The sequence below is a fragment of the Rhinatrema bivittatum genome, chromosome 7 (genome assembly GCF_901001135.1).
Source record: "Rhinatrema bivittatum chromosome 7, aRhiBiv1.1, whole genome shotgun sequence".
Classification (NCBI taxonomy): Eukaryota; Metazoa; Chordata; class Amphibia; order Gymnophiona; family Rhinatrematidae; genus Rhinatrema; species Rhinatrema bivittatum.
In genome coordinates, this window is record NC_042621.1 from 66,301,329 (window position 1) to 66,313,455 (window position 12,127).

Consider the following 12,127-nt stretch of genomic DNA (forward strand, 5'->3'; position numbering starts at 1 on the left):
TGCCTATTTATTTACTTAAAGTTGAGCTTAGTTTTGTTTTTTTCCTATTTATTTAGATCAATTGTTCTTACTTGTTCCAAGATTTGTTCCATGTAAATTGCCCCCCGGCAGTAATTCTTCTGTTAATTGTGAACCGGAGTGATATGTATTGTATACAGGAACTCCCGGTATATAAAAACTATAAATAAATAAATAAATAAATAGTTTGACTATAGCCTGAAACTGTAAAAGCCTGAGAGTAAGAATTCTATAACCAGGATGCTCAGATTACTTTTAATTATGTAAAAAATCCTGCTTCTGCACAGCTGTTTGTTAATAAAAATGGTAACCCCTCCCCAGATTTTGATGCATTACCATATAGCTTCTTATCATTTACTGCTAAACACATCAAACAAAAAATTGTGGAACTCATGAAAGACATGCTGTGTTTACTGCAAATTATTTCAAGTCCAATGTTCAGACTTATGAAGAACTGACAATTGACTGTGACTTGGATTTCCTCTTTTCTATAACGCAGAGAAGGGAAAAGGAGCTCATGGGCAGTACTTTACAGCTTCTTCTTCTTTATAATCATAAACCTATTTTATTTTTAGCACTGTTGCAAGGCTCTGGCAGAAAATAGTCTCATAATACAACAGGGCAACTCTGTTCTGTATGGTGGATTGCCAACAAATAGGTTGTAGGAGTCCATGAGAATGATCCAATAGCACTAATGTGAAATACACTTTTTTTTTTTTTTTTTAAATGAGGACACTGGAAAATACTCCCTGCAGCTGCCCTTTTGCTTATTTTTGAAAGGGAATGGAGAGTTCTTGGTAGATGAAAGACACTTCAATGGCACTGCCTAAAGGCTTCAATAACAAACTCTGGCATATCCACGGGATGTCCCAGATTGCAGACACTTAATAACAAGATACACAGTGAAATGTTCTATTAATAAAAGCTTAATTTTCCCCCGATCATGAGCAAACATAGGGGATCTGATCACTTTCATATAATAAAGTCAAGAGCTGGTTCTGGAAATTCCTTTTAACATAAGTGAGCAACAGGCAATTGCACAATGAATTGGCAACCCCTGCCGTTTCTCTTCATTCCATGTATGATTAGATTTTAAAGCTGTGATTTTTGCTTTGAGTACAACTGCCACAATAATTTTGTAATGACCAGGGAACTGGGTTTTGCCATGGGTTTGGCAGGTGATTTGATAAGGGAAGGTTCCTCTTCTTTATTCAATGCCCCTCCCCCCTCCCCAACAGCAGGCTTTCTTCTCTCCTCTCCTCCCAATCCTCCCCCCCTTATCAATTCCAAGGCCTCGCTCCCTCTTCATAGCTGGCAGGAGGAGAGCAGCACATCATACCTGCTTCTGCCTCTTCTGCAGGCCAGTTTCAAACTAGTACTTAAAAACTGCAGTGCTGGACGGTCTTGTGCAGGACAAAGTTGGGGGAGTGGGCCAGGAGGAAGGGGACGGAAAAGGTCCAGGGATTAGGGGAGAAAGTGAGAAAGGCCCTGAATTCAGGCCAGCTTTGTAGGAGCTGTTTTTTTTTTTTGGACCGTAATAAAATTGGGTGCCTGGTAATCATGTGGACCAGCAAGAAAGTCATTGACCTTGTGATATCAACTGTTTACTTTCCTGTCCTTCCATAAGTCTGCTCAGAATGGGGTATAACAGTTTAAAGACATAATATTATGATCATAATGCAATATCAAAACCACATCAAACATTAACAATATAAACAGACAATAGTAAACAATACCAAACACACTGGAAGGGGCACAAGGTCCATTGCCTAGTCAGACAAGCTACAGCGTCACCGGATTCCAATTTGAGGACAATATTTAATGTTCTAAACTAAAAGCTCTAGTTAATACTTATTCTATGCATGTGTAATGCTTTGTGCAAACTACCAACAAGATATTTTATGATTTCACCTACCTGAAGCATTTTTCATATATCCATTTGCATCGACTGTTGTGTACATAATGTAGGGTCCAGGTTGATTAACCCCAAATGGCTAGAAAAAAACAAAAAGAAGTAATTAGACCTCCAAAAGTAATTACAAATATGATACCCCTGAGGAAAAAATTCAATTACTTACTGAGTTTTGTATTCAAACAATTCTACATTCAAGATCAGAAAACGCTGAAAAAACAGATGTATTGTATTTCATTTTCTAGTAATTCCAGAGAAGCAAATTAAGGCTTAGATTCTTCATTCTGCTATATTTCTAGCACAATGATAGCCTGTGAACAAAAAAGGGGTGTAGTGGGCAGCTGACTGTAGCGCAGTGGTGCGGTTTCGCTCGCCGAGGTGCAGCTGTGCCGCATACCATAGCCCCATAGCACCATGGGAAAAGGTGTAGTTATGTCCCACTGTGCTGCCAGTGATAATGTGAAAACCATTATCGCCCGCAGCGCTGCCGGGACTTAACTCCGCCCAAACTCCACCCACACTCCTCCCCCCTTCCCTTGATTTGAACAGTACTGCTGTGATGCGGCCGGTATCGCGTGCGGTCGGGCGTCATGGCACGCGATAAGGCCACATCGCAGCTTGATGAATGACCTGGTTAGATATGGTATAAACACACACACACAAAGAACCCCCAAAACATAGGGGGGTTTACTTGAACCAATAATGCTGCTGTACTTCACGGTGAAACTATTAGAAAAGAACGCAAGCTTCCTATAGGTCTGAGGATAAGACATGAAACCAATTCAGGACAATTCATATAGATGCTATTGATAGAAACAGCAAACAATTAAAAAATTGTAAACAAACATTCAAAGGTTAAAAAGCCTATACTGCTGCCTAAACATTTGTTCTGCTACACATTTCTAATCATTGTAACATGCTTTAAAGGAAAAACATATGAAACAATGTATAATTGTTTCACATTTTATATTTACTTGGAGTTGTAAACAATTTTTGCTGTAATCACAAATACAAGATCTCAGTGAACATCACCATTTAATGAAAGGAACAAATTGTCTCTATAGTTTGCAGCTTGGACAGAAAATTATACATTTTCTATCTATATCTACCTGATATATATATATATGCATGTATCTCTCTCTCTATATATATATGTATGTATATTCACACAAATATACATATATATATTTTTAAATTCAAAATATTTTCTTCCTTGTAGTATTCAAATCAAAATCGTAAGACATATCAAAGTAACTGTAGTATTGTAGGGATCTGACCTACCCCACCTGTATCCTCTGGAATATCATTCTCCCTCCTCGTTGTGCCTGATCCTCCCAATTATTATGTTGAACCTTCATTCTTATAAATGTTTGTGCTGTAAGACTACTTAAAGTTCACAGCTCCTATTATCGAACTTCTATTTAAGTATACCGGCTCGAGCTGCTTTGCAAACGCGGCTTCAAACCTAAATAAATACAGTATTAGATTTCTCTCAATGCTGTCCACTGTTATGATACTCCTATGGTTTTGGCTGCTAACAACTTTCCACATAAAGATGTCTTGCTCAAGTTAAAAAAAAAAATCAAAATAACAAACTAGTTATAATGAAGCAAGATCAGTTTAGCTACAAGGCATAATTGGAGTGGTAACGACCTGGAAGGAAGAGCATCTCTGCAGGCAACCCAGTGAAATTCCTTGCAATCTGAAATCTTTTTTAGCCACATTTATTTATTTGTATTTATTTAGATTTTTATATTCCACTTTTCGCACTTTTTTTCAGCACTTCAAAGCGGATTACATTCAGGTACTGTAGGTATTTCTCTCTCCCCAGAGAGCTTACAAGTTTGTACCTGATACGGGTAAAGAATGAACAAATGCCACTGCTGTTCCGATACTTTCCAGATCAGTATGCTTTGAATTATGCATGTGAATAAGGCGTGTTTGAAGATCACTGGTGTTTCCCAATCTTTTTCAGCGCAAGACAGACTTACATAAACAAAAGAAAAGCGAGCCTGTGGCACAGCGGACCAGCGCCTCCCCTCCCCAGCACTTTATTATAAACCAAAAATTGACTTGATTTTATTTTTATTACTTTTGCTTAACCCATCCCAGTAATACATTTGAGCAGAATACAGCATGGAAAAACCGAGAGAAAGTCTGAAGAAAGAAATGAGCTTTAATGTGAAACCTGAGCTTGCTTTGAAGCACACGGTTGCTTTCTCTTGGCAGGAATTGATAATAGTGACAACTTGGAGCTCTTGCTCAACCGATCTTAGTCATTCTCTGTTTTCGTTTTTTTATGAATGTCATACTTGAAAAACTCACACAGACAGATTGTTGAAAATGGCAGCAACACTGAGATTTCAGTGTCTGAGACTATTGGTTATTCATTTGCCATAAATAACCAGATCGGGTCCAATGGCATGTCATAAAATGTAATTTTAAAACTACGATCCATCCTTACTTTGATGAGATGCTCTCGAGCCAATGCTGAAGTATTCTTAGCGCTTTGCATTGCAGATGAGCTCCAAGGATCACGGACAGAGTCAAAATCTTCAGTTTTAACTGATGAGAAATAAAACCGTTCCTCTTCAAGACATTCCAAATGCTGAAAAATAGCATTGGCCACGTACTGCTAACAGATGGAGCTTTTGCGTTTGCTGGGGGAACATTTCTCTTGTGCCTTTCGCTACATTTTCAAGATAAAGAGCTAGTTTAGATCTAAACCCACAGAGCTTATTAGCGCTGGGGAGAAGGCTTTCATTTCTTCCTTGTACTTTTTCTATTCAGATCACTGAGATGTTGGAAAGCATCAGCCAGGTTTTGTGCACCTTTCCATGTCAGATTTGTGTATAAAGATTCCTCAGAAGTAAAGATTTAATTTCTCTCTCAATACGTACAAACGTGCTAAACTTTTCCACGACCAAGCCTGTGTATCTCTGTGTGCAGCAGCAAATTCTGATGTTCTCCTTCCATTTCCCTTATACAACAGGGAGACAAGGCAAATTTTCCAAGGCTGTGATTTTATGAAGTTCACAGTCTTTATTGCTCCATCCAACACGTCCCAGAATTCTTCAGATAATGTTTTAGCCACAACTGCTTCCTAGTGCAGGAAACAGTGGGTCACTGGCATATCAAGTTTTTGTTCTTTGACCCAACTTACAAATTCTTTTAACTTTCCCATCCCGAAAGCAGCCCCATCTGTGCAAACACTCAGGCAGTTTTCCTTCAAGATACTTCCTTATCACCCTAAACATTTCTTCTCCAGTTGCTTTCCCTGTCAGTTGCTGTCACAATAAAGTTTTCTCTTATACAAGCTCCACCCATGAACCCTGAAATTAGCCACGAGCAGAGCTTAACCACTGATGACTTTGGACTCATCAAGTTTCAATGCAAATCTTCTGCTTGATTTTATTTTTTCTCGTACAGCAGTTTCAACATCAGCAGACGTCATCAGTGCGGCGACATTGCATTGTCTGAAAGGGGAAACTTTGCAAATCTGAACCTAATATTACTTTCAAATGTCTGCGACTGTAGGTGGCTTTTTTGTTTTTGCCACAAGCTGAGCAACCAGGTAAGCTTGCTTCCTAGAGCTTTGTCAGACACCCCCTACCCTAGTTGCATCATCCATGCCTGCTTTTCACATTGATCCTTCAAACACTTACAATATTCTTTAATTTTGCTAGTGAGAGATGGGCGCTTGGTCCTAAGATGTCGTTTAAATGTACTTGGTACCACAGCATGACCTGAAAGTTTCTCCTCATACACAAGACTCCGTGGAAGAGGGCAAGATAGTTCACCAGTAAAGGAGAATCAATAATTCAAGGAGCTCTCAGATTAGTGTCGGTTCACTGTTTTTATTTTCTTATGCTCACGTTCCACTTCACTGCTGGGAGTAGATGTGGAAGCAGCAGGATCTTTTCTTTTCAAAAAGTTTCCATTTCCCTTCTTCCTCTCTTAGTGTAGGGATGGTAAGATCAGGTATGAGCTTTTGGTTTATATTTCTCTCTCTCATCACAACGCCCTTGGCCTTGTGCAGAGCTCCCTCTTTGAATCAACAGCCACACAACAAAAATTCATTGCCTTCAGTCTGCTCTCTCTTCTTTCCCTTATCACTTGGCGTGCACCACCATAGTTTGCCCTCTTCGGTCTCTCTCAATCTTACTTTCTCTTTCACTCGCTCTGTTCTTCTCCTCCCTTATATTCCTCGCTTCTCCCTGTGCACTGCACGCCCCTCAACTCCCGCTGCAACAAAATATAAGATATATATTCAAATTTTATTTCATATTTATCAACAAAAATACTACATATATTTGTCTTATTTACTAATATTACAATACGCAAATTCTGGAATCACCTCAGTAACAGCAACACAAAAATCCCTCCACTGCCAGGCTCATTGTGAAGTAACAACGCCCTATAAAACATTAATCTGAACTTGTACAGCAAACCTGCTGTTCCACATATAACAGCATTAAAACAGCAGCAATCCACCTACTTATGAAAAGGCAACGCTGCAAATATAACAGGCCTGGGCCTAAATTAGAACAGTGCTTCCCGTAAATTCACTTCCCACGAGGAAGACAGAACAAAACAGACTGCTGTGATCCATGTGCAGAAAGTACACGCTGGCTAACAGCCAAATACTGCACCTCGGGTATATGCAAAGCACAAAGAGATCCTCGCCAAATATAGAATAAAGCAGGGATCTCAAATCAGAAATGTGCAGAGCAGAACCGAACTGTGAAAACCCTGAGAACCTACGCTCTTCATAAAAGGTAGAAGTGGAGAAACAGAAATGCGTTTCCTCCTGACCTATACTCAGCAAAATACCAAGAAATAGAACAAGCAGTGCAGGTTCCCAAGGAAGCAAATATATTCCATGCACCTTTGCTGTCCGGCAGGAAAAGTTATTTTTTCAATTGTGTTGGTCTCGTTCTTTCCCCCACTTTTCTCTTTAGTCTTTTCCTACTTCTTGCGCCCCACCCTCTCGCTTCTTCCACAAACCCGTCCCGTTCCTCTGCCTCTCAGCCTCTTCACAGCCTCGAGTCCCTTTCCATGACCTCTCAGCTCCTCCCCATCCTTCACCTCTCTCCATAACCACCAAACCCAGTCTACAAAGCGGGAGCAATTCTTCCCTTCCTCTCCATCACCCCCTCATACCTTCTGCCCTTTCTCTCCATTCACCCCTCATAAACTCCCTGCGCCTGTTAGGTTCATTGCCCCATCATACCCTCACCTCCGTTTACCCCTTATACCCTTCCATCACCTATCATGCCATAGGTACGTTGCCGAGCCTGGACAGATTTTCCTTACTTGCCCCATTTGCTTTCAGTAGCACTTACCTCTGGGTAGTGCACGGCTTCCTCTCTCTGAGTTTGCAGTGAAGACCAGTTCTATGTACTGCATTGCTCTTGGCCTCTGTCTCCAACTGCCACCAGCATCCTGCTCAGCTGCTCTTCTCCTTGGGGAGATGGCCAGGGCTGCAGCAGGCTCTGACCACTGGGTGCCTTCTCTTGGCAAGGATCTTCACAAAGCCTGCTCTTCTTTCTCTTCTGTTCCAACTCTTTCTTTGCAGCTGACGCGGCAGCACTTTCAAAAACCCGTCTGCCCTAATCGCATACAGCACGAGATCAGGAGAGCCAAATGGTTATCTGAAGGAGACCGTGGGTACTGAACTTGCTCCTTGAATAACGCAAGCTTCCTCCTGGTGTTGTCTTTGGCTGGGCCGGGATGGAATCTACACCACCACCAACACCACTGGACTGGGGAAAAGCCGCCTGTAGTAGCAGCAATTTTCAGTGGGCGTTTTGCCAGCATTTTATTTATTTATTATTTTTGCTATACCGGCTTTCATGAAAAGAATCACATCAAACCGGTTTACATTTAACAGAGTGTGCAAGGCAGAGAAAAACAGAGTGTGCAAGGTAGAGAAAAAGCATTGACCAGGAGCAGCAATCTGCACTGGCGACATCAGGATGGGGGGGTCTGCTGCTGTGCGCTGCCACCTCCTACCAGAGCTGCCAGGCTTCAGCAGCGGCAGCAGGATGGGTTCCACTGAGCCACACCAACCGGAGGAGTCGTAAACAGTATTAGGAAGGGATGGGGCTGTGAAGGCTGCAGCACCGCCACCAACCAGAGGAGCCGCAGTCATCACAACAGGGGGAAACTTTGCCGGCAGCAGGACGGACTATGTGGCATACTGGTTGGGAAACACTAACCTACAGATTAACACGAGTGTGTGCCAGCAACATTTACTGGGCTCTTTTTTTTTTTTTTTTCCTGTGTAAGTAAAAAAACTATAATCAAAACAATGGCTCCAAAATGTAAGATATTCCTATTTGGCTGACACTATCACAGTCCTAATTTTGGATATAACAGCTCTTAGATAAAATGCATCTTGAAATGACATAAAATCATAGCAGTGACTACTCATTAGAAGTAACCACAGGGTAGGACATTCAGTACTTGGAGCAATAATGGATCAAAGTTATTAAGAGGTTTGGTTTCTAGCATAGCAAAAAGTAAATTTATAGCCTGCTAATCCTAAATACTTGCGCTTAGTGAATTACAAACTAATAGCATATATACATCTGCCATAAATGCATTAGACAAATAAATCAAAGACACATTAGATAATATATTAGACAAATAAGACAAATGCCAAGACTAATATTTCATAATGCCGATATTCTTCAATCCTAAAATATGGAATTCGGGGTAAATAAAATTGGGTTGACATAATCGTCAAAGCATCTCAAAGGCCTGTTTAAAAGAACAGAGTTTTGACCTAAATAGATTCAGAATGGATCTCAAATGGATCACCTCATAAGATGGGGCCAGCAACAGAAAAATATGTCTATCAAATGAAAGTCTGATCCAATGTATTTGAAACACACGATTTATCAAATAAACAGTTTCTTTCATATTTTACTATTGAAACCTGCAGCATACCGGTTCTTTTACGGATTTAAGTAGTCCTCTGATCAGTACAGTGCTGGGAAGCTGAGACAGAACATTTTAAAGAGCAAGGCTGCTATCTTCTCCCTGTCCTTAAAAAGGACATTTTGAACTGACAACCCATTTGTCTTTCTTGCCATATTAAAATGTTTTCAAGGTAAAGAAACCACATATGATAATACTACAATTAATATTCTTTGGACTCTTGCTTTACTCTAGAGTCAGTGCATCATCCATCAGTCACCCTGAAGACAACATAAATAATGTCTTTAAATTGTGTAGAAAGTATTACTGAACTATATTGTTTCTTTGACAATGTCAGGCACAAGAACGCTTTTATCATCATCTTTGTAACTTTAGGCCTTATTCAAGGAAGAATTTTCCTCGTTTTATGCCTTTTTTATTCCTCCCCCCTTACATTCTACTGACCTGATCAGTGTCACCTCTGGCTGGGGAGAAGGGCTAAGCACGCCTGCCGTGACAGCATCCAATGACAAAAATAAACGGTTAGCATGTACCAAAATCAGAGTAGAACCTGGCACAGCCCTCTGCCAATCCCGACTGAGCTGCTGCGTGCCCCAGTTACAAACTTCAGTGCATGCATTTCCTGGGGTTTTATGATCCAGCAACTTCTTTGTGCTCCTTAGGGGTTACAGTTTGACTCGAACCTGCCTTAAATCCAGTTATTACAGTGATAAGCTTTTGGTCCTGAGGCACATCCTGTGGGTCCTTCCAAAATCCATTGCAAGTGCTATGTTGAGCCAGTCAGTTGCACAACTGCTGGAACTCCTTTTTCAGGTGCCCCAAATGGTGCCAGCCTGCACATAGAGCAGGAGATGGGCTTGGGAATCAAACCCAGGTCTCTTGAATAGCAGTGCACAATGTTACTGAGCTTCTGCACTTCCTGCAGGGGTATATGTACTACGTGCTGACGTCAGATCAGTCTCCAACTGCTAGCATGAGCACACTATACCCATTCGTTCTGAGTCCATCTGCTACACGCTAGGAAATGAAGCATTAGAGTTAGGGCATCCCAACAGAGAGGTTCCAATAATAAGAAAAGTAGTCTAAGTAACTATAATTAAAAACTCAACTGAGCCAAAAGATTCCAATTTATCCCTGACAACTGAAAAGCAGAATGTAAATACAAACAAAAAACACTTTGAAATGTTTGTATACTAATGCCAGAAGTCTAAGAAGTAAGAAGGGAGAATTAGAGTGCATAGCAGTGAATGATGACAAAGACTTAATTGGCATCTCAGAAACATGGTAGAAAGAAGATAACCAATGGGACAGTGCTATACCGGGGTACAAATTATATTGTAATGACAGAAAGGAGCATCTTGGTGGCAGGGTAGCGCTTTATGACCAGGATGGCATAGAGTCCAACAGAATAAAGATCCTGCATAAGACTAAATGCACAATCGAATCTTTATGAGTAGAAATCCCTTGTGTGTTGGGGAAGAGAATAGTGATAGGAGTATACTACCATCCACCTGGCCAAAATGGTGAGACGCACAGTAAAATGCTAAGAGAAATCAGGGAAGCTAACCAAACTAGTAGTGCAGTAATAATGGGAGATTTCAATTACCCCAGTATTGGCTGGATAAGTGAAACATTAGGGCAATTTTTACAGGAACCAACGAGAGAGGGAGCAATTATAGATCTAATTCTCAGGTTTTGGTGAGAGAGGTAAAGTTGGTGGGGCCGCTTGGCTACAGTGATCATAATATTTATTTATTTAACAGCTTTTATATACCGACGTTCAATAGCATTATCACATCGGTTTACAATAAACAGAGAACTACATACAGACATACATACATACTCCTAATGCTATTCTTCTCAGCCTTTATAGTCTCATAGCTCCAGCATCCTTCGACTGTTTAATCCCCCTCTCATCCCTCCTTAATTGGCTCACACCTTATTTCCCACCCACCCCACATAGCTTTCCACAGATACATACTTAAGAGAAATTAAGGAACCAAAAGTTAATTTATATGAGATGTTATGTTCTGCTTACTACATATTAAGTTTACTATTTATCATGTTTATTTTAAGATATATTCCGCTTTATATATTAGTTTAAAAATTCTGTTCATATTTGGATGCCTCCTTAGTTATGCTGCTCTCTGTTTATATTTTATATGTTATCTGCTATTTGTTATATGTAACGCTCTCTAGCGAATTTTGTGGTTTATCATGTAAACCGGAGCGATCTGTATTCGTACAGGAACTTCGGTATAGAAAAAAAAAATAAATAAATAAATACATAAATATGATCAAATTTTAATTAATGACTGGAAGGGGAACAGTAAGTAAATCCATAGCTCTAGCACAAAACTTTCAAAATGGAAACTTTGATAAAATGAGAAAAATACTTAGAAAAAATTGAAAGGTGCAGCTACAAAGGTAAAACGTGTGCAGCAGGCATGGATATTGTTAAAAAATGCCATCCTAGAAGCACAATCCACATGTATTCAATGCATTGTGAAAGGTGGAAGGAAGGCAAAATGTTTACAGACATGGTTAAAAGATGAGGTGAAAGAGGCTATTTTAGCCAAAAGATCTTCATTCAAAAACTGGAAGAAGGATGCATCAGAAGAAAATAAGATAAAGCATAAGCATTGGCAAGCTAAATGTAAGACACTGATAAGATAGGCTGAGAGAATTTGAAAAGAATTTGGCGATAGAGGCAAAAACTCACAATAAAAGCTTTTTAAAATATATCTGAAGTAGAAAGTCTGCGAGGGAGTCAGTTGGACTGCTGGATGATCAAGGGGTTAAAGGGGCACTTAGAGAAGATAAGGCCATTGCGGAAAGATTAAACTATTTCTTTGTTTTGGTGTTTACTGAAGATGATGTTGGAGCGATACCCATTCCGGAGAAGGTTTTCATGGGTGATAATTCTGATCAACTGAACCAAATCACGGTGAACCTAGAAGATGTAGTAAATCACCTGGACCAGATGATTTACACCCCAGGATTCTGAAAGAACTAAAAAATGAAATTTCAGACCTATTTCAATTAATTTGTAACCTATCAATAAAATCATCCGAGGTACCTGAGGATTGGAAGATGGCCAGTATAACCCCTATATTTAAAAAGGGATTCAGGGTTGATCTGGGAAACTATAGACCAGTGAGCCTGACTTCAGTGCTGGGAAAAATCTTGGAAACTGTTATAAAGAATAAAATCACAAAGGGGCAGATTTTAAAAGCCCTCCGCGTGTAAATC

At 40.1% G+C, this 12,127-nt stretch overlaps 1 protein-coding gene across 1 annotated transcript in view; it reads right to left on the minus strand.

The window, feature by feature from the left end:
* Window positions 1-12,127, minus strand: part of ITFG1 (integrin alpha FG-GAP repeat containing 1) — a 526,073-nt gene that overhangs the window by 106,090 nt on the left and 407,856 nt on the right. Inside the window, exon 14 of the mRNA XM_029608474.1 lies at window positions 1,934-2,012. Coding sequence (XP_029464334.1) covers window positions 1,934-2,012 — 79 coding nt within the window. The remainder of the gene's footprint in view (window positions 1-1,933; window positions 2,013-12,127) is intronic.